Source organism: Nuphar pumila, chromosome 2, assembly GCF_984573655.1.
Source record: "Nuphar pumila chromosome 2, dmNupPumi1.hap1.1, whole genome shotgun sequence".
NCBI lineage: Eukaryota > Viridiplantae > Streptophyta > Magnoliopsida > Nymphaeales > Nymphaeaceae > Nuphar > Nuphar pumila.
The window spans coordinates 87,938,272-87,962,934 of NC_143250.1; the positions used below are offsets into that span (position 1 = coordinate 87,938,272).

The 24,663-nt window shown below is 37.3% G+C and overlaps 1 protein-coding gene across 1 annotated transcript in view; it reads left to right on the top strand.

Moving 5' to 3' along the window:
• The window catches only part of TAF2 (TBP-associated factor 2), a 62,563-nt gene that overhangs the window by 17,458 nt on the left and 20,442 nt on the right, over positions 1-24,663 (top strand). The window contains exons 12-19 of the mRNA XM_089996103.1: positions 9,275-9,372; positions 9,458-9,805; positions 9,903-9,990; positions 10,818-10,943; positions 11,035-11,091; positions 12,084-12,163; positions 12,271-12,313; positions 22,323-22,409. Coding sequence (XP_089852229.1) covers positions 9,275-9,372; positions 9,458-9,805; positions 9,903-9,990; positions 10,818-10,943; positions 11,035-11,091; positions 12,084-12,163; positions 12,271-12,313; positions 22,323-22,409 — 927 coding nt within the window. The remainder of the gene's footprint in view (positions 1-9,274; positions 9,373-9,457; positions 9,806-9,902; positions 9,991-10,817; positions 10,944-11,034; positions 11,092-12,083; positions 12,164-12,270; positions 12,314-22,322; positions 22,410-24,663) is intronic.

A 24,663-nucleotide genomic window follows, 5' to 3' on the forward strand; every position in this document is an offset into this window, starting at 1 on the left:
AGAGCCAATGAGGCTTGGTCCTTTATGAGGGGTATGTATACCCAAAAGGATCTTGCAAGAGTATACTTCTTGCAAGAAAAGATTAGAACCACCAAGCAAGGTGATTCTAGCATTCAAGACTACTATAGTGCCCTAAACCCACTATGGGATGAATTGGCTCTCTTGGAGCCAAAGTGGGTTTCTATGGAAGATATTGATTTAAGACAAAAACAAATGGAACAAGAGCGATTGTTTCAATTTCTATTTGGGCTACGTCCCGAATTTGAGCAAGTGAGATCCTCACTTCTCCATAGATCTATTTTTCCTCCTATTGAGGATGCTATTGCCGAAATCACTCAAGAGGAGACAAGGCTTGGCATGAGTAAGCATGTTGATGAAGTCCTTGCCGTATCCAAACCGGGTAACAATGTTAGAACCTATAAGCCTCCTCATTTTGGGAAACAAGGGAACTACAATGGAGGAAGAAAAATGATTGTTTGTCATTATTGCAATGAGCCGGGTCACATTAGACCCGCTTGTCCAAAGCTTATTGGAACCTTCAAGCCTAAAGTGGCCTCCCTTGAAGAAACCACCACCAAAGAAGATGAAGGCAAGAACAATGACATTAAAGAAACTCTTCGACAAATATCTATGGCTCTCCAACAAATGCTAAAAGTTTCTTCCTCCACATCGGGTGCGGCTATTGCTTCAACATCATCACCCGGTACGTATTCTTGGATCCTTGATTTCGGAGCTTCTTTTCATATGACCCCTCATGAAAATGCCCTTAGTGATGTTTGCACCAATTCAAAGGACTCTTGTGTCTCTACGACCGATGGAACCTTTTTGAAAATTTCAAGTATTGGCTCTTTTAAAGATTAACAAAATTTTTGTGTTCCAAAAGTAAGAGTTGTTCCCAAATTAAATTTAAACCTTTTTTCGGTTTCTCAAATTGCCGACCATGGATGTGAAATATCTTTCTCATCTAATGGTTGCTTTGTGCAGGATCTCCGGTCCGGGAAGCGGATTGGGCAAGGCCATAGAAAGGGAGACCTCTATTATATGGACCATCTTGATCTCCCTACAAACTTTTTTTGTTCTTATGTCCAAGAAAAAAACATGGAAACTTGGCATAAAAGACTTGGTCATCCAAGTTATTCCAAAATGTATCTCTTTCCTTTTGGAAACAAATTTTGTAAGGAAAAAGAAATTAATTGCAAAGATTGCATTTTTAGAAAAATGAAGTCTATTCCATTTCCAACTAGAACTTTTCTCTCATCAAGGCCTTTTGAATTGGTGCATTCAGATGTTTGGGGGCCTTCTCCGGTTATGTCAAAAGGAGGCTATTCATATTATGTTACGTTTATTGATGACTTTACTCGGTATGTTTGGATTTATTTCCTTAGTCATAAGTCGGAAGTATTTACTTTCTTTAAAGATTTTCATAAAAAGGTTCAAAATCAATCTCAAAGTAATATATCTATTTTAAGATCCGATTCCGGTGGTGAATACTTATCTCACGAATTCCAAAACTATTTAACCCAAAATGGCATTTGCCATCAAAAGTCATGTCCTAGGACTCCTCAACAAAATGGCCTAGCGGAAAGGAAACATAGGCACATTATAGAAACCGCTAGAACATTACTTGTGTCTAGAAATATTCCAAAAAAGTTTTGGGCCGAAGCCGTTCTTACCTCAACCTATCTAATCAATAGAATGCCCTCTTCTAAATTAAAAAATGCTTCTCCCTATGAGAAACTCTTTAAGTTTTCATCCGATTTTAATCGTCTTCGTATTTTTTGTTGCAAATGTTTTGTCCTACTACATAAAAGGGATAAGCTATCTCCAAAAGGAATTGAATGTGTATTTTTCGGATATGGTGAAAATAAAAAAGGGTATAGATGTTATGATTTTAAGAATGATAAACTATATGTTTCAAAAGATGTAACATTTCTTGAAGAAGAAAACGGTTTTGATAAAATAGAAGAGACAAATGAACTTGATTATATATTCTTATATGATCTTATTGATGACATACAAGAAGATTCTCTTGAAAACATAGATGATACTCATAAGGTATCCCTTCTTGACATAACACTCTCCAATGATAGTGATTCAAATACAAATGTTCATGATAGTGATGCCAATATAAATGTTTACTCAAGAAGAAATCAAGAAAAACATACTAGTGCCCTCGAAAAATACTCTCAAATTTCTGAATCCACTGAAGAACCACAAGTTAGGCATTCTTCTAGAATATCAATACCCCCAAATAGGTTTGTATCCTATGATTCCTTAACTCCCAACTATCGGGCATGTTTGATAACCCTACATTCTTATTTTGAACCGGCTCACTATAATCAAGCTAAATCTATACCTCATTGGGTTGAAGCAATGCAAGTTGAACTAAATGCTTTAAAAAAGGCCAATACCTGAGAAATAGTTAATCTACCCTCACACAAAAAACCTATTGGTTGTCGCTGGGTCTTCAAAGTTAAAACTAAAAGCGATGGCTCTTTAGAACGATATAAAGCTAGATTAGTTGCTAAGGGATACTCCCAAGAATATGACATTGATTACGAAGAAACATTCGCTCCCGTAGCTCGAATGACTAGTGTAAGAACCTTAATAGCTGTCGCATCAACCAAAAAATGGCCTATTTATCAACTTGACGTAAAAAATGCTTTTTTAAATGGAAGTTTAAGTGAAGAAGTGTATATGGATCCGCCACCCGGAATAAATATTAAGCAAGGTCAAACACTTCGGCTTTTGAAGGCATTATATGGTCTTAAACAAGCCCCTAAGGCTTGGTATGATCACTTTAGTGATATCATGATAAAGTTAGGATTTCATTTTTGTTATACTGACACTGCTCTTTTTGTTAAAAATGCAGGTTCTAGTATCGTAATTTTGTTACTTTATGTTGATGATATGATTATCACTGGGAATGATCAAAGTAGTATTATTAATGTTAAAAATATGTTAAAAGATAATTTTGATATGTCTGATTTGCTGCAGATATATGTTCTAAGTCTGGGATTTCTGATGATAAGAAGGTAGAGACTCCCGAGGTTATAAATGCCAAATTACGGTTAGAGGATGGGGTTCTTCTGGAAGATCCCACACCCTACAGACAACTCATTGGGTCTCTTACCTATTTGACCATCACCAGACCAGATATCACTCATGCGGTTCACTCAGTCAGTCAATTTCAGCATGCTCCTACAACTGTGCATATGAGTGCTGTTCTCCGAATCATCCGCTACATTCGGAATACCATCAATAAAGGGCTATTTCTATCCTCTTCTTCTTCCTTGAATCTTCTTGCTTATACTGATGCAGATTGGGGAGGTAATCTCAATGATCGAGTCTCAACTACTGGTTTTTGTGTCTTTTTAGGGGACTCGTTGATTGCCTGGCGATGCAAGAAGCAGCAGAAAGTTTCACTATCATCCACTTAAGCTGAGTACCGGGCGATGACAACCACGACAATGGAACTTGTATGGCTTCACAGTCTGTTTAAAGACATAGGAGTTGATATTACTGAAGCTTCAAAGCTATGTTGCGACAACAAGAGTGCCATCTATATTGCGAGCAATCATACGTTCCATGAACGTACAAAACATATCGAAATGGATTGCCACTATGTTCGTGACGAATTCTTACGAGGAACTATTGTTCTGCCATATGTCACTTCAGAATATCAGTTGGCGGACTTCTTCACTAAAGCTCTTCCGGCTCCTCGCTTCATGTTTCTTCTTGGCAAACTTTCCGTCATTCCCCCGTAAAGTTTGAGGGGGGGTGTTATATATATATATATATATATTACATCAATACCCGATAGGGGTATTTTTGTAATTTCACATAGTTGTTTTAGAAAACAACTATTTATTCTTTGTCCAAATGTAATTTCCTTTTTTTGTTTTTTTAATTCTTTTTATTTCGGTTTTTGAGGACCTAAAAGGGCTCCAACATAGAGTCGTTGGAGCCCCCAACGGTCACAAATGTGACCGTTGGGGGCTCCCAACGACTCCATGGGAGCCCCCTTTTGGCTCTCCTTTTGAGGCCCTTTGGCCCTCCTTTTTCCTCCTCTTCCTCTTGTATAAATAGGGGTGAACCCCTTGTGTATTATCATCTTGGAGAGCTTCTCTCTCTTTTCAATAAGAGGCTTTGTATATTGTTGCCTTCTTAAAGGCTTGTGCTTGTATTGTCCCTTCGTGGACTTGTGATATTGTCTCTTTTATTCATTGTTGCAAGTGCTTGTATGCACTCTTTATATTTCCGCAATATCTCATTACATGATATACCACCTTCATATGAATATGTTCAGTATTCATGTGCACGTACCTTTATATAACCATTCCACAAACATGCTTTCATTCATGAATCATCTCAATTTGGACAAGTGAACAATCAATGCATTTATATACACGCGAAACACACATTAATTCATGTATGCACATGCACTTGAAACAAACTTTGTATAGCATAATACTTAAGTGCGTCACATGAATTCAAAGCATGTGAAAGTTTTCATTCACAACATGAATTCAGATCAACCCACATGTATATAACGAAATTCTGGAATTTTAACCTGCATATTAAATATCTAATTCCAAACTTAAATAACATAAGTGTTATATATATATATATATATATATATATATATATATATATATATATATATATATATATATTAAGTTGGCTTATTAAGCCTAGCCGACACCGTCGACTAGGGTTCAGCCCTGACCCGGCTGATCCCAAACAAGCCACCTGCCTGTCCAAAACAAAGTCTTTTTTTTTATTTATAAAAACTTTGTTTTCAAAAATATAATTCATTCATCACATTTTTTTGAAGTAGGCCTATAGCCTTGCCGACCCTGTCGGCTAGGGGTTCAAACCGACCCAGCTGAACCCAATCAGCTGGGGGTAGCAGGCCACCCACCTGCCACACAAGCTTTGTTTTTAAAACTTTTATTTTTAGTTTTTTTTTAAACAAAACCCAGCCGCAACCCTACACAGGCTGCATCTGTGTTGCCATTTCATGACACTTTAGTGACATTTTGAGAATACCAATAATGTTTGCTACTATGAATGTTAGATGAATGCTTGCAAGCATATCATGTGTAAACACTACATGTCGGTAAATGTTTACTAAGATAGCAAACATAAACAAGGAAAAGTTTGGGTGCAAATATTAGAAATCGAACATATTCCAAATGCTCCTTAAAACAAGTCAGATCTGCAATCAATACTTGACACCTTTATGTCATAGACTAATATACACTAATTCCCAGTATTGAGTTCCCATAAATGAAGAATAAAATCAACTGACAGAGTTATGGTTTTTCAGCTATCTACTACTTATGGATGATTATCATGCTCTCACTTGAGTGCTAGAGCACACACCTCCGTGACTACTTTATCCCCACCGATGGGGATACCAGTCCAAGCCATTACCACTCAATCTCTGCAATTATTACAAGAAAGTCCTCTACCAAGAGAAGAAATAATATAATGTAATACATCATTACAACAAGTTCCAGGTTCTATGCTTTGCTTCCTCAACGATACTTTCAAAAGGCATGCTAAATGCTCTCATCATTATATCACATAATCAGAATTCGTTCCAACGCTAGTTAGCAAAGTACCAAGTTATAACTTCCTTTTGCTACATTTACAACTGTTGTTGTTTGTAACCTCCTTTTGCTATATTTACAACAGTTCCTAAACTGCAACTTCTTTCTCTGTTTGATATGTGAATCACCTTCCATTTCAAGGCAATGTGCTTGTTAGCCCCCCCGAGCTCTAACCCAGACAAGAAATCCTGAATTCACAATAGCTGACTAACCACAAGAACTGACAAAAACCTACAAAGTAAGACTGATTAGAAATGTTTACCTAAATGTGCTTTTACTGGATTGATGTGTTGATATTCACAGGTTATGTCATACTCCATTCTGTGTCCCCATATATATTACTCAATTTTAGAAGCTTTAAAAATAAATGGTCGTATCCCCACATAGGCAACCATATTTGTGTGGTGTAGATCAGAGTGCACAAGCTCTAACAATGGAAATATGGAACTGTTCAAAATGAACAGAAAAATTTAATATTCATGTACAAATGCATATGATAGTATGTGCATGTGTATGTACAGTTTTGTGACACCATTGATGGGTATGCATAGGCATACAGAGGGTTGTGAGAGTATCCCACAACAACAGCGTGCAGAGAAATGACACTAATAATACCATCCAAAAAAAAAGAGAAGGCACTGATTTTAAACTGCTAACAAATCATATGGCATAGTTAGCTAACACATACATTCCCAGCTCCTTAGAAATTCTTGAAATAGTGACAAGTTTCCACTACAACCTAAATAAAGGGCATCCTTGGAGATCAATATCTATCAACAAAAACCTCTAAATAAACGCATTTACCCCCTATAAAAATTCAGTTTTAGCATATACAGAATTTTTATTGCATGAACGAATGAAAATAATTAAGGGTACAACCATGGAGGAAGATCCATGCACTTTCATATATTTTTATGAAAATATAGATTTAAACCTTTTTTTATAGATTTCCATCAAATTATTGCATGAAAATCCATTCTATATCAATTTCTCACTTGATTCAAGAGAGAAAACCCATACCTTGAAAAAAAAAGTGAAGAAAAATATGGGTGAATGTTGAAAAACGTGGGTGGAGGGCTGGAGCAGCTCTCCTCCTCCTCTCCTTCCTCTCTTTTCTTTCCTTCTCTCTTTCTTCCTTTCTCTTTCCTTTTTTTTATGCTATTTATAAAGAAAATGGGAGTTATGCCCGCTCCCTTCTCCCACCCTCTCGAAATGGGCTGGAGAAGGAGAGTTTCCTCCTTAGGACTCTCTATCTTTCTAAAAATTTTCTAACCCTCTTGTTTTGACTTTTTTTCAAAGTTTCCTAATTTTTTCAAAAGTCCTTTCTTAAAACTTTTCAAGCCTTTTTAGGCATGAGTAAGGATTCTATTAAGAAGTCCTAACCAGCCATAAAAATAAAATTCAGAATTAATTGAAATTAATTAATTATCTAATTATTTATTTATTATTAAATAATTAATAATTATCTAGGAGTTTCCAAAAATAGCCAAATTGACTTAGGAGACTTCTTAACCTTATTAAACCCCAAATTAAAGCTTTATATTTAGTTTAAAGCTGGAAAAACGTGAGGCTTGGATTTGGATCCGAATCCAGATCCGGATCCACAAATCCAAACCCATACCCAAAACAAAAATGGATCAAGATCTGAATTAAATCCAGACTAAAGTAGGTCTTAAATAAGATCCAAATCCATAATAATTTGGATCATATGCATCGGATCCAACCCGATCCAAATCCTGAACCTGATCGATAAACAACTCAATTTTCAGGAAAACATGATTTTCGGCCCAACTGGAACTTGAATTCAGCAAAGTAACATACAGTTGCATTCGGCATTTTGAGACGAATCCAACGACATATTACACTACTATCAAATTCTAAATTTAAACAAAAAATAACCTGAAATTCGCTCTAATTTTGCTTGAATATAAAAGTCAAAAATAAAGTTCTTTCTCGCGCTTCGATTGGCTCATTACGACCTTGTCGATGGGACCTGTGTCAAGCTCAGACCCAAAGACATCAGTCTAAAAATCGAGCCTCAAACGATTTTTCTCCCAGACAGCCAAAATTTCGAAAATCTCATAAAATGACTAAGTACGAAAATACGCGATATTAAAATTCTAATAGCAAAGTTGTTCTTCCTTACAAAATGAATAGCCTCATTGCAAGCCATGAGCAAAACACACAAAACTATTAAGCAACAACAGTTCTTGGTCAATACTGGTGTGTTTCATGGGATTGTTGTAGTCTGATTGGTTCTGTCGGAATGGAAGGAAGGGGCATTGTCATGTGGATTGGATAGGTTGGTTCCTTACCTAACGAAAATGAGCTTATTGGTATGATTATTGTGTGCTTGCCACTATGATGAGTCTATTTTGGCTGATTTTCTCCTCATAGCTGATAAACTGGCTTTATGCGCAAATTCTCCCAATGGTGGTGTTTGAAACCTATTGGTGGTTGGCTTCTCCAGATGTGGCTTCATATGAACAAGGATGGTCTTGCCCCCTCTTCGTTCCATGCAAGAAAGCGGCCATTCACTTCAAGTAGTTGTCGTAGTTTTAGGATGTTTGTACTGGAGTTTCCATGAGATTGCATTGGTGTTCCATGTACCCGTCGTAAAGAATGCAATATATATATATATGTATATATATATATGTATATATATATATGTATATATATAATGTTTGCTACAGTCGATTGTATTTACAACCAACTTTACAAACAACATTTTTATTTATTTATTCTCACATCTAACACCGGAGATGTGATCTACATGTTTTTATTAGTGGGAACCAGCTTTTGTATTGCTGGAATCCAACCTGCGTACAGGTTTTTCTGGCGATTCAAAAATCAATGGCTATGAATGCATCTACTTTTCCTGACTCATAAAAACATTTTTTTCTTTTGTCGAAAGAACACGATCCAAGGGCTGATTCCTACTAAATAGAGCATGCTGAACACATCTATGAGGCTAGATTGAGACAAAACAACTTGCATCATGAGATCCTAACTTGATTATAGGTACAATCTATTGTTGCAAAGCTATATATATACCCTTTCAAAAGTATTTGATTTATTAAAACTATACCATGAAATCATGTGGATGTGAGTTGATGGTTTTCCTTGTGATATAATTTGAGTAGTTCATAGATTGTAGTTTTTTGGTCTTAGTAGCATGATGGTTTTGTGAGTGTACCTCAGGTCCCTTCCCTTTGCTATCTTTTAGGCTCTGTTTGGGAACAGGAGATGAGAGGGGTGATGGTATTTAATGAGGATTTAATAAATACCATGTAGCCCCACAGGTGCTTGGGAGCCCTGTTTTGGGTGAAGAGAATGGTGTTGGGAGTAGAGATGGGCCATATTCAACTACATCCTCACAAGGATGTTGTTGACAACTCCAGCCTCATCTCCCATTTTCTTCCCCACTCCCATCACCCCTTTCATCTCCTCCCCAACACTGGCTCCCAAACAGAGCCTTAGCTGCATCTTATGCAAACTTTTGAGCCTAGATGCCTCCTACACTAAATGCTCTTGGCTACCAAGTTTTGATGCTATTCACTGGCTTCAAAATTTACATAGCTTCAATTCCATGTGAAATATTTGTTGATTTTTCTTGTAAAAAAATAACTTCTGCCTTCTCTAAATGCTAAGTGCAGTTTCGGCACTTTGCTAACAAAGTTGGGAATCTTGAGCGTCCATTTCTGAAGGAGTTTTTCCCTCGCTGGATCGGATCCTGTGGATGTCCTATATTAAGGTTCATTGATATTTATCTCTAGCATGTAGTTGGAGATTTGTGCTGCACCTAATATTATTTTTTTTTCCTTTTTATTCAATTGAAGGATGGGGTTGTCCTACAACAAAAGGAGAAACATGATCGAACTGGCTGTTCTGCGTGGTTGTACTGCATCAGCTGAGTCCACCGTTTCACTTTTTAGGGATAACCTGGAAGCTGATACACGAGGAGGTGATGTTGGATGGCCTGGCATGATGAGCATCAGAGTTCATGAACTGGATGGGATGTATGACCATCCAAGTTTGCCAATGGCTGGAGACACTTGGCAGCTGCTGGAGTTGCAATGCCACTCAAAGCTTGCTGCGAAGCGTGTTCAGCGACCTAAGAAAGGCTCGAAGCCCGATGGGTCTGATGACAATGGAGATGCGGTGAATGCTGTGGAAAATCGTTCTGGGTAGTTGTGCATGGCTTGTCATTTTATATCTTTGAATTGCACTAAAATATTAATGTTGTGATTATTGAAATTTTTATTGTGATATTGTTTTTTGCAGTCTGGAATCCCCTTTGCTGTGGGTTAGGGTGGACCCAGAAATGGAATATTTGGCAGAAATACATTTTCATCAACCTACTCAGATGTGGGTAAGAAGTGAATTTCCAACTGATAACAACTCAATGCAATATCCTGAATTCATGTGCCCATCTATGATATTGTTCCTTGTCCATCTGCAACCGCGTTTGGAAGATTGTTTAGTTTTTATGTTCAATGTAACATTCTGATGCAATCAATTACTTTAAAAGTTATTTTACTTTTGATTTAAGTAAATTCCCATATAATTTTCTAGTATATCCTGGCTAATGATCAATATTTGTTATATTTCCTGGTTTGTGGCTTATTGGCCTCCATATCTAGGTTAACTTGGGCCAACCTTTGTCTCTTTCCTTTTTGTTTCCCTTTGATTCTCCTGGTTCGCCGAAAACAGTATATCCTTAATATCCTAGTGTGACTGATAAGTCTGATAGTAGGGTCTTAACATTCCACATTTCACAAATTTTTATTGGTAAGTGTTGTTTTTAATGGTAACAATTGTTACTTTACTCTTTGTCATTATGGGATCATTTTCATTCAATTGTAAAATGGTGAAGATTTGTTAGCCATTTCAAGTTCTCAGGCTTTTATCATGTTTTGGGTTTTGTCATTACCAAAATGTGCTTAATGCATGCAAATAGTTTTGGTATTTTGATGCTGTTAGGGTTATTGTTCCCAAGGTTACACAACTTTTGGTTAGCCAATTGGTTGTCTATTGTACAACATTTGTGAGCTCTCTGAAGAGATGCACTATTTTTAGTCAATATTTATTCACTGACACCTTTATCTTTTGATGTGCATCTGGGTTATCCACATCTGCTGGTTGCCATGATTGAACTAATGCTTTGTTCTTTGCTATTTCTTTGTGCTCTTGAGTCAGATAAATCAGTTGGAGAAGGACAAGGATGTAGTCGCTCAATCCCAAGCGATAGAGACACTGGCAATGTTACCTCATTTGTCTTTCACAGTTGTTAATGCACTCAATAATTTTCTCAATGACTCAAAGGTTGTGATAAACCATCATGGATTTTGGATGCTTGTATTCTTGAGCGAATTTGTCACTCTAATCGCTCTGATTATAAATTATTTCTATTCAGGCTTTCTGGAGGGTTCGTGTTGAAGCTGCTTTTGCATTGGCCCACACAGCTTCTGAGGTGCTATTTTATATTGAAGTTTCTTTACCATATTATTGCGTAGTGATGTGTGATGTGCCACCTATTGTTATATCTGAAGCATTTGCATATGCAGTTGTTTCAACACCCCCTCCCATCATTATAAATTCCATTTTCAATGCATGGTATTCTAGTCAAATTTCCTATCAGAAAACATGAAGATAAATTCTAGGTGTAAACTTTGTTCATGCCTGCACAATGATCTATTTGTAGCTGTTGCAATTGATGCCCAAGAGCTTCTAAGTCCTTGTTAGCTGGACTGGTGTATCTTTAGTCAAGTTTTCTGGTTCCTGCCATTTTGGTGTTGCAACTGGCTGAATTGCTATTATCAGCATTTGGTTGTGTTTTATCTTGGCTTTGAATCATTTTGCGGACATGTTGTGTATCAAACCCACCAATCTGACAGTGCTGGTAAAAGTTTCATATAAGTTTTGTTGCCAAAGTAGATGAGAACATCCTAGATGGAAGTCATAGTTCATTCTTTGTTGAGTCCCTCATTATGTCTTCCTCTTTGTAACATGGATACTTCTACCAGCCCCTGTTTGTACCCATGTCATACCCGCAATGGTATTTCGGTACTTTGGGTATGGGTCATCTGGTTATAGATTTGACTTGACCCATGTTATCCACTTTATGATCCAGTCAACATGTAGTCAACACTTGGGATCAAAAGTGTCCAATGTTAGCTATATAATTTTTTATTATCGACTGTTAGTTATTTATACCTTTAACATGTTTTACACTTTTAGTTGGTATTGACAGTCTACAACTTCATATGTAGAGCAATTTGTAAAATGTAGTATAGTTGTGTGTGTGTGTGCATGTAGGCATACACCTCTGCTCATATTTTTTCAGAGATTCTCATGTCATATCCTCTGTACCCATGTCGTGTCCCTTACCTGCACCTGTACCTGTGACATGGGTCTTCCTGCTGTTTTTCATGGGGTTCTTATAAATATTTTTTTTGCTTTCAGGAAACTGATTGGGCTGGATTACAACATCTGGTTCAGTTCTATAAAAGCAGAAGATTTGATCCCAATATTGGGTTGCCTAAGTAATGTTTTCTCTTTTTTGTTCTCTCATGGTTAAGAGTGAATTATTTAATGCAACACTAATTTTGTAACATGGTATCATGTTCCATGTTGATATTTCTTGTTTCAGGCCAAATGACTTTCATGATTTTCCTGAATATTTTGTTCTTGAGGTAATGAAAGGAGGTAGGATTTGGATCATTGTATTGATTTGCATATGCATGTTTTCTACCTCATAGTAGATTTTTTTCTTACATAAATATATTTTGGATGCAGACAAATGATACTTGTGCTAGTCATGTATGGTGTTAAAAAAGATGGCATAGAGAATTTTGGTTGGGTTTGATGATTTCTCGGAAATTGGAAATGTTAATTACAAGAGAATATGACAAATTATTGTAATTGAATATTAATTGGATTTGACCATTTTTCGGAACTTAGACACATTAGAGTATTGCACACTGTCATAATTTAAATTTTTTCAATTTAACCAACATGTTCCCTTAATGATTTTATATTGATACTCTTGAATTTTTGTATTATTTGGAAGTTTTTATTTTCTATAATTTTCTGTTTTCCCTGGGATTGTTGTTTATATTTTTCAGTATTTTCCTAGAAACAATGAATATTTTTTAACTGACTTGAAAAATTACCATGCCAGAAACTGTTGATTCTGATATTGGTAGCTACGTTTATGACCACTTCTAGGTATTTGGTTTGATCCAGAGTTACCAGTCGAGGAAGCGGGAGCAGGAAGCGATACGGGAAGCGAGGCACTTTCAAAAATTTAGGAAGCGGGGAAGCGTGGGACCACTTAGAAGAAAATTCCGAACCGTCTCGTTAGCGACCTAGGAAGCGAACCAGAAGCGACCTAGGAAGCTAACTGGAAGCGAGGGGGAAGCGAAAAAATGAAAAATGGGGAAGCGAGGGGGAAGCGTGGGGGAAGCGCGCTTCCCATAAAAGGGAAGTGCGCTTCCCAAAAAAGGGGGACGCTTCCCCTCACGCTTCGGGGAAGCGCGCTTCCCCTTTTACCTAGGCGCTTCCGGTAACTCTGTTTTGATCTATGGTGATGCTTGTAGGTGTTACAACTTGTCTTGTAGGAATGATGCCAACCATGGGAGAGAACCTTGTTGAAAATATCTGCTTCATTTTGCTATGGCCGAATAAATTAGGATTCAAGTTCTGCTTTGATTTTCTCTTCATATGAAAAGTGATCTATGTATACTTGGTGCAGTCATAAGAGTACGGGCTGGGTGGAGTTTTGAGTGCATTTCTGCTATCATGGTAAAAGGCTGGCTGTAGGGCTTCTCTATATCAGGAAGCATTGTGCTTTCAGTTAATATGTTCTACTGTAGGTTGGTGCTATACATCCAGTTAGAGGGAAAGTAAACTTCGTAAAGTGACTTGTGACTCGTCTCTTCACATGATCAACATAGTAAAAGGAGATAAACCCTTTAGTATATTATATAAATATAAATATTATATATGTATTCCCTCCCTCTTATAACATGCATCTGATTATCTAGTAAACCCACTTGTGTTCTTTTTAAGACATAATATGGTCACTGGGAGCAGATTTTGATGTTTTTGAGAAGTGGCTGTGATGCTTCTTTATGTGCATTTGAAGGAAAGTATTAAAATGGATATTACTAACTTTATTTTTGTACTATTTGTGTGTGATTATTTGAGCGCAGTAAAATTAAAAAGGCTTGTTTGCATCATTTTATGTTTATACATGTGCATGTTTCAATTGAATTTTTTTTAAGCAATAAAGGAAAAGTTTGTGAAAAGAAAGAGGAAGGTGAGACAACAAAATGTCACAATTCTGATCAAGCAAAGATCTTAAATGAGGAGCTACATCTTCAGAGACAACTCTTCATGACGTTTCCTTTTTCACTGCCATTCAGAACATTCTCATGTCCATTTGATTGATGCATAGCATGTCAGTGTATAACATCTTAGATGGGTTGGCTTGAAGACGAGAGAGTTTGGGATGAATATTGAAAGCTTTATGCATTTTTTAAGCCAAAATATATTCATGCATGTGTCTGTATGTGTTGCTCACACTCATTTCCCTCCCAATTGAGGATGGTCTTTTTTCAAAAAGTGATAGTTGCAGATGATGTTTTGTAAATCATATTCTTCAGTTGTGTTCTCTATGGTTTATTTAGTGGAAAACATGTATTAGATTGGGAAGTTCTTTTTTTAATATCTCTTTGGACAAGTTCTTAAGACATTTAAATATGGCTCATATTGTGTCAGAAATTTACAATAACACAATCTGGTTTTTCATTGAAGTAATTTATTCCAAAGCATGTTTTGCAGCAAACAAGCAATGATATAAATGCTGCTAGAGGTTCAAACTAAGCACGGTTCTTTCTGGTTGATTCCTAACTTGCTTAGGAGGAACTGATACTGTGTGTGTGTGCATATATACACTAGATGCCTATGTCACATGGGTGCGGGTGCGGGTGCGGGTGCGGGTGCGGGTGCGACACGGGTGCGGCGCAATTTTAAATTTTTTGGACACGGGGACTCGGCTATATATATATTATTTTTATTTTTTAAAAAAGTGCACAGACACAACACAGTCCGTGACTGTCTGTGTCTGTGACTGTGCACAGTCACAGTCTGTGACTGCAGCACAGTCCACTGTGACTGTGCACTGTGCACAACATTGTGCATTGTGCACTGTGCACAGTAACTGTGCACTGTGACTCTTTTTATATTTTTTTAAATAAAAAATATTAAAAAATTCATTTTTTTAGGGACAAATGCACATTTTTGGATTCGGTCAAAGTTGACCGAGTCCAAAATGTGGACGGACTCTGCTTCGACTCGTTGACCGAGTCCGACTCGGCGTTGACCGAGTCCAGGCTGAGTCCGTGTCCGCACCCGTGACTTAGCTAGATGCCCTTTTTCTAAAAAGCAACTCAATCAGATGACATGAATATGTAAGTCGTTGATGCCTTGAGGGTGAACATGGACGGGAAATAAAACAGTACTTGTATGATTAAGTTCTATAAAATTTCATCTTTGGATGGGAGATGGATCAAGAAGGCAATCAAAATGGCATGATTGACCGTGTTGTCCAATAACATGACATTATATTACATGACAACTTGGTCTCGACTTGTCCACTCTTCCATATTTTTTTTGGTAATCATTGATGGCTTAAAAGTTTTTTTCTAGGATACCATGTAGGAATTGTCATAAAAAGTATTGCAAGTGCTTAGTTGTATTAGTATTTACTATTTATGTTAAATATTTGTTTCACATCAATTTCAAAGGCCCTTAGGGGGCATTAATAGTTCACCAAAGTTCTTTTGTTAAAGTTTTAAGGGTTCACACATTGATTGTTACCACCAGTGGCAATTAATTTCTGTTTTTAAAGTGAAAGGGCACTTTTTTTGGAAATTTGATTTTCATTTAGTTTATTGAAAAACTGATGACCAGCTTACTAGGTTTAGCATCATCAGTCCTGATATGGGCTCAGACTTGGGTTGGAGGGCACCAAGTGAGTCCTGGTGCTGTTAGCTCCATACCCTTGTGGGTCTAGATTTTTTAACTGAACATGCCTATTTAGTTCGAGACTTTTATTGAATGTGGATCTGTTTTGAGTCTTTCCTATTTGGGATCTCCAATGAAACACACATTTTATTCTATTGCAATACCAGGGAGTGCCAATAATTCTAAGCATATTTCTAATGCTTAGTATAACTCTTAATCATGGTGTTAGAATCTGATAAAGTTCCTAGTATTTTCCATATTTTAATGGAGCACCAATTAAAGGGTTCTAGTTAGAGTCCCCTTGTGGGTTCAATGTGGTGAAAGAAAGTTAGATTATCCAGTTTAGCATGCTAGCAATAAAAAAATAGGGTTAGTGTTGGGTTAACACTTTGTTCATTTTGTAATGAAATATGCGGAAAAGTAAAGAGTGCTCTAAGCACTTACAACATCCACTAATGAACAAACAACAAGGGCTAATACCCAAACCCAAAGGAGACAACACAACATAAAAATATAAATGCCTCTTATTGAAAGAGAGAGAACTCTCAAGAGTGAAAAATACAAGAGGGGTTCACCCCTATTTATACACAAAGGAAGGAGGGGAGGAGTGGCCATATGGCCTTAAAAGAAGAGCCACCTAGGGGCTCCCATGGAGTCGTTGGGAGCCCCCAACGGTCACAAATGTGACCGTTGGGGGCCCCATCGACTCCATGGTGGGGCCCCTATTAGGTGGACAAAAAACCAAAAAAATAAAAGATAAAAAATAAATAAGAAAAAATACAAAAAGAAAGAAAAGAAACAAGTACCCCTATCGGGTACTTGTGAAATGACTAAAATACCCCTATCGGGTATTTTAGATTATACAAATATATATGTATATAATTATATACATATATATGAATTACATAGATTTTAACACCCTCCCTCAAGCTTTACGGGGATATGACCGAAAGCTTGTTAAGAAGAAACAAAAACCGAGGAGCTGCAAGAGCCTTAGTGAAGAAGTCCGCCAACTGGTATTCTGATGTGACGTAAGGTAGTGCTATGGTTCCTCTTAGGTATTCATCACGAACGTAATGGCAATCCATCTCAATATGCTTAGTATGCTCATGGAAGGTGTGATTGCTTGCAATATAGATTGCGCTTTTGTTGTCGCAACACAACTTCGAAGGAGTAGAGATGACAATGCCCATATCACTGAGGAGGCTTCTTAACCACACAAGCTCCATGGTTGTATTAGCCATAGCACGATATTCGGCTTCCATTGAGGACAAGGATACTTTGTGTTGCTTCTTGCATCTCCAAGAAATCATAGTCACCTAAGAAAACACAAAATCCGGTAGTTGAGACTCGGTCATTGGGATTTCCTCCCCAATCTGCATCAGTAAAAGCAATTAAATCAAGAGATGAGACAGAGGAAAGAAAAACTCCCTTAGTTATGGTATTTTTGATATATCTGACGATCCTTAAGACTGCACTCATGTGCACAGTTGTAGGTGCATGTTGAAATTGACTGACAGAGTGAACGGCATGAGCAATGTCTGGCCGTGTGATGGATAAGTAGGTTAGAGACCCAACAAGTTGCCGGTAGGGAGTAGGATCCTCGAAAGGTGTTCCATCTTCCAACCTTAATTTTGCATTGATGACTTCTGGGGTTTCTGTTTTCTTATCGTCGGAAATACCAGATTTGGAACAGATGTCAGCAGCAAGTTTCATCTGAGAGAGAATGTACCCTCGAGGAGAGTACGCCACTTCAATTCCTAAAAAATATCTTAAGAATCCAAGGTCAGACATATCAAAATTTTCTTTCAAAACCTTTTTAATATCATTAATGCCTTTCTCATCACTTCCTGTGATGATCATATCATCAACATAAAGTAGTAAAATAACTACTGAAGACCCTGCACTTTTCACAAACAAAGCAGTGTCAGTATAACATGAACGAAAATTCAAACTTGTCATTACATTACTAAACCTATCATGCCAAGCCTTTGGGGCTTGTTTTAAACCATATAATGCCTTTTTAAGTTTAAGAATTTTATTTTTACCAATACATACTCCTGGTGGGGGATCCATGTAAACTTCTTCATTTAATTCGCCATTTAGAAAAGCATTCTTAACATCGAGTTGATAGATAGACCATTTTTCCACTGACGCAATAGCAATAAGAGTCCTAACACTAGTCATTCTAGCAACAGGTGCGAAGGTTTCTTCATAATCTATACCATATTCCTGAGCATATCCTTTAGCTACTAACCGTGCTTTATAACGTTCTAATGAACCATCACTCTTGGTTTTAATTTTGAAGACCCATCTACATCCTATAGATTTCTTTCCAGTGGGTAACGAAGTTATTTCCCAAGTTTTTGCTTTTTCAAGGGCACTAAGCTCTAAGTTCATGGCTTCAACCCATTGGGGAATATTTTTGGCCTCATTATAGTGTGAAGGTTCATGAAATGAATGCAACGCAATTAGACATGCTCTATATCTAGGAGTTAAGGACTCATAGGAAACAAACCTATTAGGAGGATTGGAGATCCGACTGGATCTCCTTAAAGATGTTTCTTCAATGTTGGATCCTTGAGAGTATTTTTCTAAGGCACTTATTTGAGTTTGTTGACCACGCCTAACATATGTTTGGATTGGTCTATTATTCTCATCTATAGCATTATCAAGAGGAATTTCCTCTAGGTCATTCAAAGACTCATTAGAGATTTCCTCTTCTTGAGGAGTCTCATCTTCTTGAGATAGAAGATCAAATAAAAAAGTATATTCACTTTCGTCAATATCTTTAGTTTTCACAAAACCATTCTCATTTTCCAAAAATGTTACATCTTTAGATACATAGAGTTTGTTATTTTTCAAGTCAAAACATCTAAAACCCTTTTGATTTTCTCCATAACCCAAGAAAACGCATTCAATAGCTTTAGGAGATAATTTGTCCCGTTTATGAGTAAGGACAAAACATTTGCATCCAAAGACTCTTAATCTATTGAAGTCTGGTGTTCTTTCAAATAGTTTTTCGTATGGAGATGTATTCTGTAAGGATGAAGATATCATTCTATTTATTAAGTAAGTTGAGGTTAAGGCCGCTTCGGCCCAAAAATTCTTTGGAATTTCTTTGGAAATAAGGAGTGTCCTAGTGGTTTCCATGATATGTCTATGCTTTCTTTCGGCCAAGCCGTTTTGTTGGGGAGTCCTAGGACACGATCTTTGATGACAAATTCCATTTACTTCTAAATAGTTTTGAAATTCATTTGATAAATATTCTCCAGCCGAATCGGATCTAAGAGTAGAGATATTACTTGAAAATTGATTTTTAACTATCATATGAAATTTTTTGAAGAACTCAAAGACTTCGGATTTTAAATTGAGAAAGTAAATCCATACATACCTAGTGTAGTCATCGATGAAAGTGACATAATAGGAGTACCCTCCTTTAGACATGACGGGGGAAGGACCCCAAACATCCGAATGGACTAACTCAAAAGGTCTTTTGGACACAAAAGATCGGTTTGTAAAAGGAGTAGATTTCATTTTGCCAAAAATACAATTCTTGCAAACAAAATGTTTCTCATTACAAAATTTCTTTCCAAATGGAAAGGAGTACATTTTTGAGAAACTTGGATGTCCAAGTCTTTGATGCCAAATATCAATATTTTTATCTTGGACATGGTTACAAAAAGAGTTAATGGGGAGTTTCAAGTTGCTCATGTAATAGAGATCTCCTCTTCTATGGCCTTGCCCAATCAGCTTCCCGGACCGGAGATCCTGTATAGAGCAATCCTTAGTTGAGAAGGAGATTTTACATCCATGATCGCATATTTGAGCAACAGAGAGGAGATTTAAATTAAGTTGAGGTACAACTCTTACGTTTGGCACAAAGAAGTCTTTTGAAAAATTTAAAGTTTCAAAACTTTTTACTTGTAAAGATGTACCATCGGCAGTTGAAACATAGGAGTTTTTATAATTATTACATAAATCGGAAAGCTCATTTTCAAGGGGGGTCATATGAAAGGAAGCTCCAGAGTCAAGGATCCAAGACGACATACCTGGAGGAGAGGAAGAAGCTACGGCGGCACCCGAAGTTGATGGAATCTTGAGTAGAGTTTGTAGTACCTCCGATAGTTGAGCAAGAGAAAAAGAGTCCGTTCCTTTGATTGCTTCCTCTTTCTTTTGAGTGGCTTCTTCAACGGAAGCAACTTTATTTTTTGGTGCTTCATTCAACTTAGGGCAATTAGGTCTTATATGACCCGGTTCTTGACAATGATGGCAAATGGCTTTTCTATAGTTGTCATTATAGTTATTTTGCCTTCCAAAATGAGGAGGTTTGTAGGTTCTCATATGGTTGCCGGGTTTAGATACGGCCAAGACATCATTTCCTCCTTTAATCATGCCAAGACGGGTTTCTTCTTGGCATATTTCGGCAATGGCATCTTCCAAAGGAAGAGGCTTTGATCTATGTAGGAGGGAGGATCTAACTTGTTCATACTCGGGCCTAAGCCCATGTAAAAATTGAAAAAAGTGTTCTTTTTCCATTTGTTCTCTCCTTAATTCCACATCTATACTAGAAACCCATTTTGGTTCCAGCAAGGATAACTCATCCCATAGAGGGCCAAGAGTGCTAAAGTAGTCCCTAACACTCATTTCTCCTTGTTTGATAGTCCGGATTTTTTCTTGAAGAAAGAATTGACGAGCAAGGTCTTTTTGGGTAAACATACCTTTCATGAAGAACCATGCTTCATTTGCCATCCGAAATTTGGCAATGTTGGCGCAAATCTTAAGCTCCACATTGTTCATGAACCAAGCAAGAATCTTGGCATGCTTACTTTCCCAATCTTCTATTTTAGATTGGTGATCTTCAATGGCCTTCATGCGGGCATCTCCTTCAAGAGCTTTTTCTTGATCGCCTTCCATCTTAGTTAGTTGGAGTTGTGGTTCCGGAATGGTGCCCATAACGTATCCCCAAAGCTTTTTCCCTTTGAGGTTGTTTTCCATGGCGGTGGCCCACATCATTTAGTTGGATCCATTGAGCTTGAAGGAGAGATCAATCTTTTGTTCTCCTTCCATAATAATCACACTTAAAAGGATAAAAGAAGAGAGAACCAACAAAAAACAAATATAGCTACACAACTAGCTATATTAAGAAGAAGAGCATACACAAGGCTCTGATACCATGTAATGAAATATGCGGAAAAGTAAAGAGTGCTCTAAGCACTTACAACATCCACTAATGAACAAACAACAAGGGCTAATACCCAAACCCAAAGGAGACAACACAACATAAAAATATAAATGCCTCTTATTGAAAGAGAGAGAACTCTCAAGAGTGAAAAATACAAGAGGGGTTCACCCCTATTTATACACAAAGGAAGGAGGGGAGGAGTGGCCATATGGCCTTAAAAGAAGAGCCACCTAGGGGCTCCCATGGAGTCGTTGGGAGCCCCCAACGGTCACAAATGTGACCGTTGGGGGCCCCATCGACTCCATGGTGGGGCCCCTATTAGGTGGACAAAAAACCAAAAAAATAAAAGATAAAAAATAAATAAGAAAAAATACAAAAAGAAAGAAAAGAAACAAGTACCCCTATCGGGTACTTGTGAAATGACTAAAATACCCCTATCGGGTATTTTAGATTATACAAATATATATGTATATAAATATATACATATATATGAATTACATATATTTTAACACATTTCCTGCGTCTCAACAGAATCCAACTTGATTACATCTGAAGGAGGGCCCTGCTCTCAAGCACAACATAGACGACTGCATTTGTATGATAGATAGACTAACTTCAAAGAAGTGGCTCTTACATGTTTCCTTTTGGTCCCAATATTTCAATAGAAATCAAAGGGTCTAGACGCATGGCCAATAGGGCTTCTTCAAATGCATTGTTGGTTTATTTCTTGGGAAGTCAGCCAGTGTTCCTATTTCATCTTTTCCCTGGGCAATCTCTTGCAGCTATTGGCATATGTCATCTATACTCTTATCCGATCTGCATGAAGATGTGTACTCTTTAATGTGCTATTCATCTATCAAGAACTGGATTTCTTGTGCGTTTTTGTTGTTCTGAACTATTGTTTTGTTTCTCTTGATATTTTTCATTAAGAGTTTTTTTTCTAGCAGCATCCACAATTTTGTGTTATCTTCATGTGTTCTATTGTGGTTCTTAATGTTTAACAACTCGCTTAGTCAACTCAGTGACTCGGTTGACTCGCCAATTCACTTGGTCAAAAAACTTGTTTGACCAGGTTTTCTGCATGACTCGGCTGAGTCAGCCAAGATTTTATGACTCGGCTATGACTCAGTGGTCAACTTATAACTCAGCTGAGTCGTACATATATGCACTTTATTTATATACTTGTTTATATATTGTACGAGTTTACAATGTATATATTTTGTATAATGTATATGCAAGCATACTTATGTATATATTCATATGTGCAAGCATACTTATGTATATATTCATATATGTAATGACCTATATATCTATTTGATTCAATACATTTAAAAGTTAACATGACCTGGTCAGGTCTAGAGTCAGGCACCGCCGAGTCAAGTCCCAAGTCACTGAGTTTTAAAACATTGGTGGCACCTCATAGTTGTTGATTGTTCAAAGTGAAGCTTCTTTTAAAGCGTTTCTCACTTTTTGAACTTCATGTGCAGGCTATACCTCATGCAATCGCTAGGATCAGAGCTGCGGATAATAAAAGTCCAAGAGAGGCTGTTGAATTTGTTCTACAACTGTTAAAGGTATTGTGAGCACCTCTACTTGATTTCTTGTGAAAAACTATTCTATCAGTCTCTGAACTTTTAGCTCAAGATTCAGTCACCGATATGGAATGAAATTGGTTAGTATTATGCGGTGATTGAGGCTTTCAATGGTTTTTTTGTGGATATCCGTGATTCATTTTTTAGTACAAGTAGCAACAGGTTTTGCTATGACTTTTACTATCGCCCCACCGTCACAGAAGCTTTTGTTGTCTCAATACAAATCAGGTCCTTATATTGCCCATACTTACCAGAGTAAGAAGTGGATGTGAGATAAAATGCGTGAAATGTGAGGTGAGAAGTGCGTGTTTAAGAAATGCTTGGATACATGGTGTATAAATGAGTAGAAAATGACATGAAACGTAGCTCAGACTTGTCTTTTTACTTCAAATGAATTTTAAGTGTTGTATATGTGAAAAGAAAATTTAATTCTTTGAATGCGAGAAAGACATTTAAGCTTTGTTTAGGAGATTGTGGGTAGGGTTGATATACTTTCCATGATTTGGCAAATCATGGCCCAAAGCCACCATGTGTTTGACAACCCCCAAAGCTGATTCCAGCTAGAAAAATTCATCTTGTTGGACAACTATGGAATCCAGTGAAATCATCACCCTTCTCTCTGGATACTTTCTTGCTAAAAGGTTTAGATGGTCAAATGAGTTGCAATTGTGGGTTACAGATCTAAAACTCTTGCTTCATTAAGAGAAAACTGATTAAGGTTACAACATAAAAAGGAGTTGACCCCCATAAAGCACACAAAAAGACAAAATAGAGAAGTGTACATGATATTTTACAAAAGTACCCCTATATTAGAATTGTATGTACAAGATATTTTACAACAATGGGTATCACACAGACTGATACTATAGCATTTCCTCAACACTCCCCCTCAAGCTTGAGGTGGTGATATCATAATCAACCCAAGCTTGAAAAGAAATGGTTGAAAAGCCTTCAAAGACAATTTTCGTAAAACAATCAGCAATATGACTCTGAGTCCCAATATATGCCAAGGATTTGACTCTTATCTTGATATGCCTGACGAGTAAAGTGACAATCTATCTCTATATGCTTAGTCCTCTCATGGAATTTTGGATTTTTGGCAATATGAATAACACTTTGATTGTCACAATCCTAAGTAGTTGCAGTTGCTATGTTCACTCCCATATCCTGCAACAACCACCTCTACCAAATAATCTATTCACTCACCTGAGCTATGTCACTTTATTATGCCTCAGTAGTGGATAGAGCAATCTTTTGTTGTTTCTTGCTTTTCTACTATATCAAAGATTCACTTAAGAATACACATAATCCAGAGGTGGAATGCCTATCTTGAGAAGCTCCTTCAAACTCTGCATCACAGTAAGTTTTCAACTCCATAGATGATGTAGCAGAAAAGAACAAGCCATAATGCATAGTACTCCTAATATATCTGATGATCTTCAGAATAACTGCAAGTGGGATGACCTAGGAGTACTCATGAACTGACTTACCATGTGAACTGCAAAAGTAATGTCTGGTCGTGAGATAGTCAAATAGGTCAAATCCTATGTCACGCGGGTGCGGGGATGCGGCACTTCCAAAAAACCTGGGTGCGGGGGTGCGGAAATATATATATATATATATATATATATATAACCAGTTTTTTTTTGCTGGTGTGTTTGTTTGAAGACTTGTTACCCACGTTCTGCTTGTTGTGTACTTTGGCGCAACGGGACAAAATTGATGAACCGAAAGGATTGGCAATCTGATCGACCCATCCTGCTGCGTTCTGCTGACTGTCATGATTCAATCATGTCTGAAACTCCCTGGTCTTCACGAAAAAAATATAAGCGAAAGGTTTGATGTGGTTTGTTGGAGAGAGAGTCTTCACGAGACCTACGGCTCCACCGCCACTGCCATGCCACTGCCTAGGGTTCTTCAAATTTCATTTTATATACAGTTGCACACAGATCTCCAGTCTGGACTCTGGATGACAGAAAAAAGAAATTTATTAGATTTGACATGTGGAAAAGAGAGGTCTACACCAGGCTACGGCTAGAGCACCCATCTCGTCAGGAGAAAAGTGAATACTAATAGCCACCAAGGCTACCACTACCATTATCATTTATTATGGAGAGAGAAAATCCTTGACGAAGAAAGATCTGGATGGTTGAAGGATAAAGACTTCAAAAGGCTCTTGAATTTTGGTTTTAATTTTTGAGGAAGATGGATCATCATTTCCAAGTTAACAGTATGT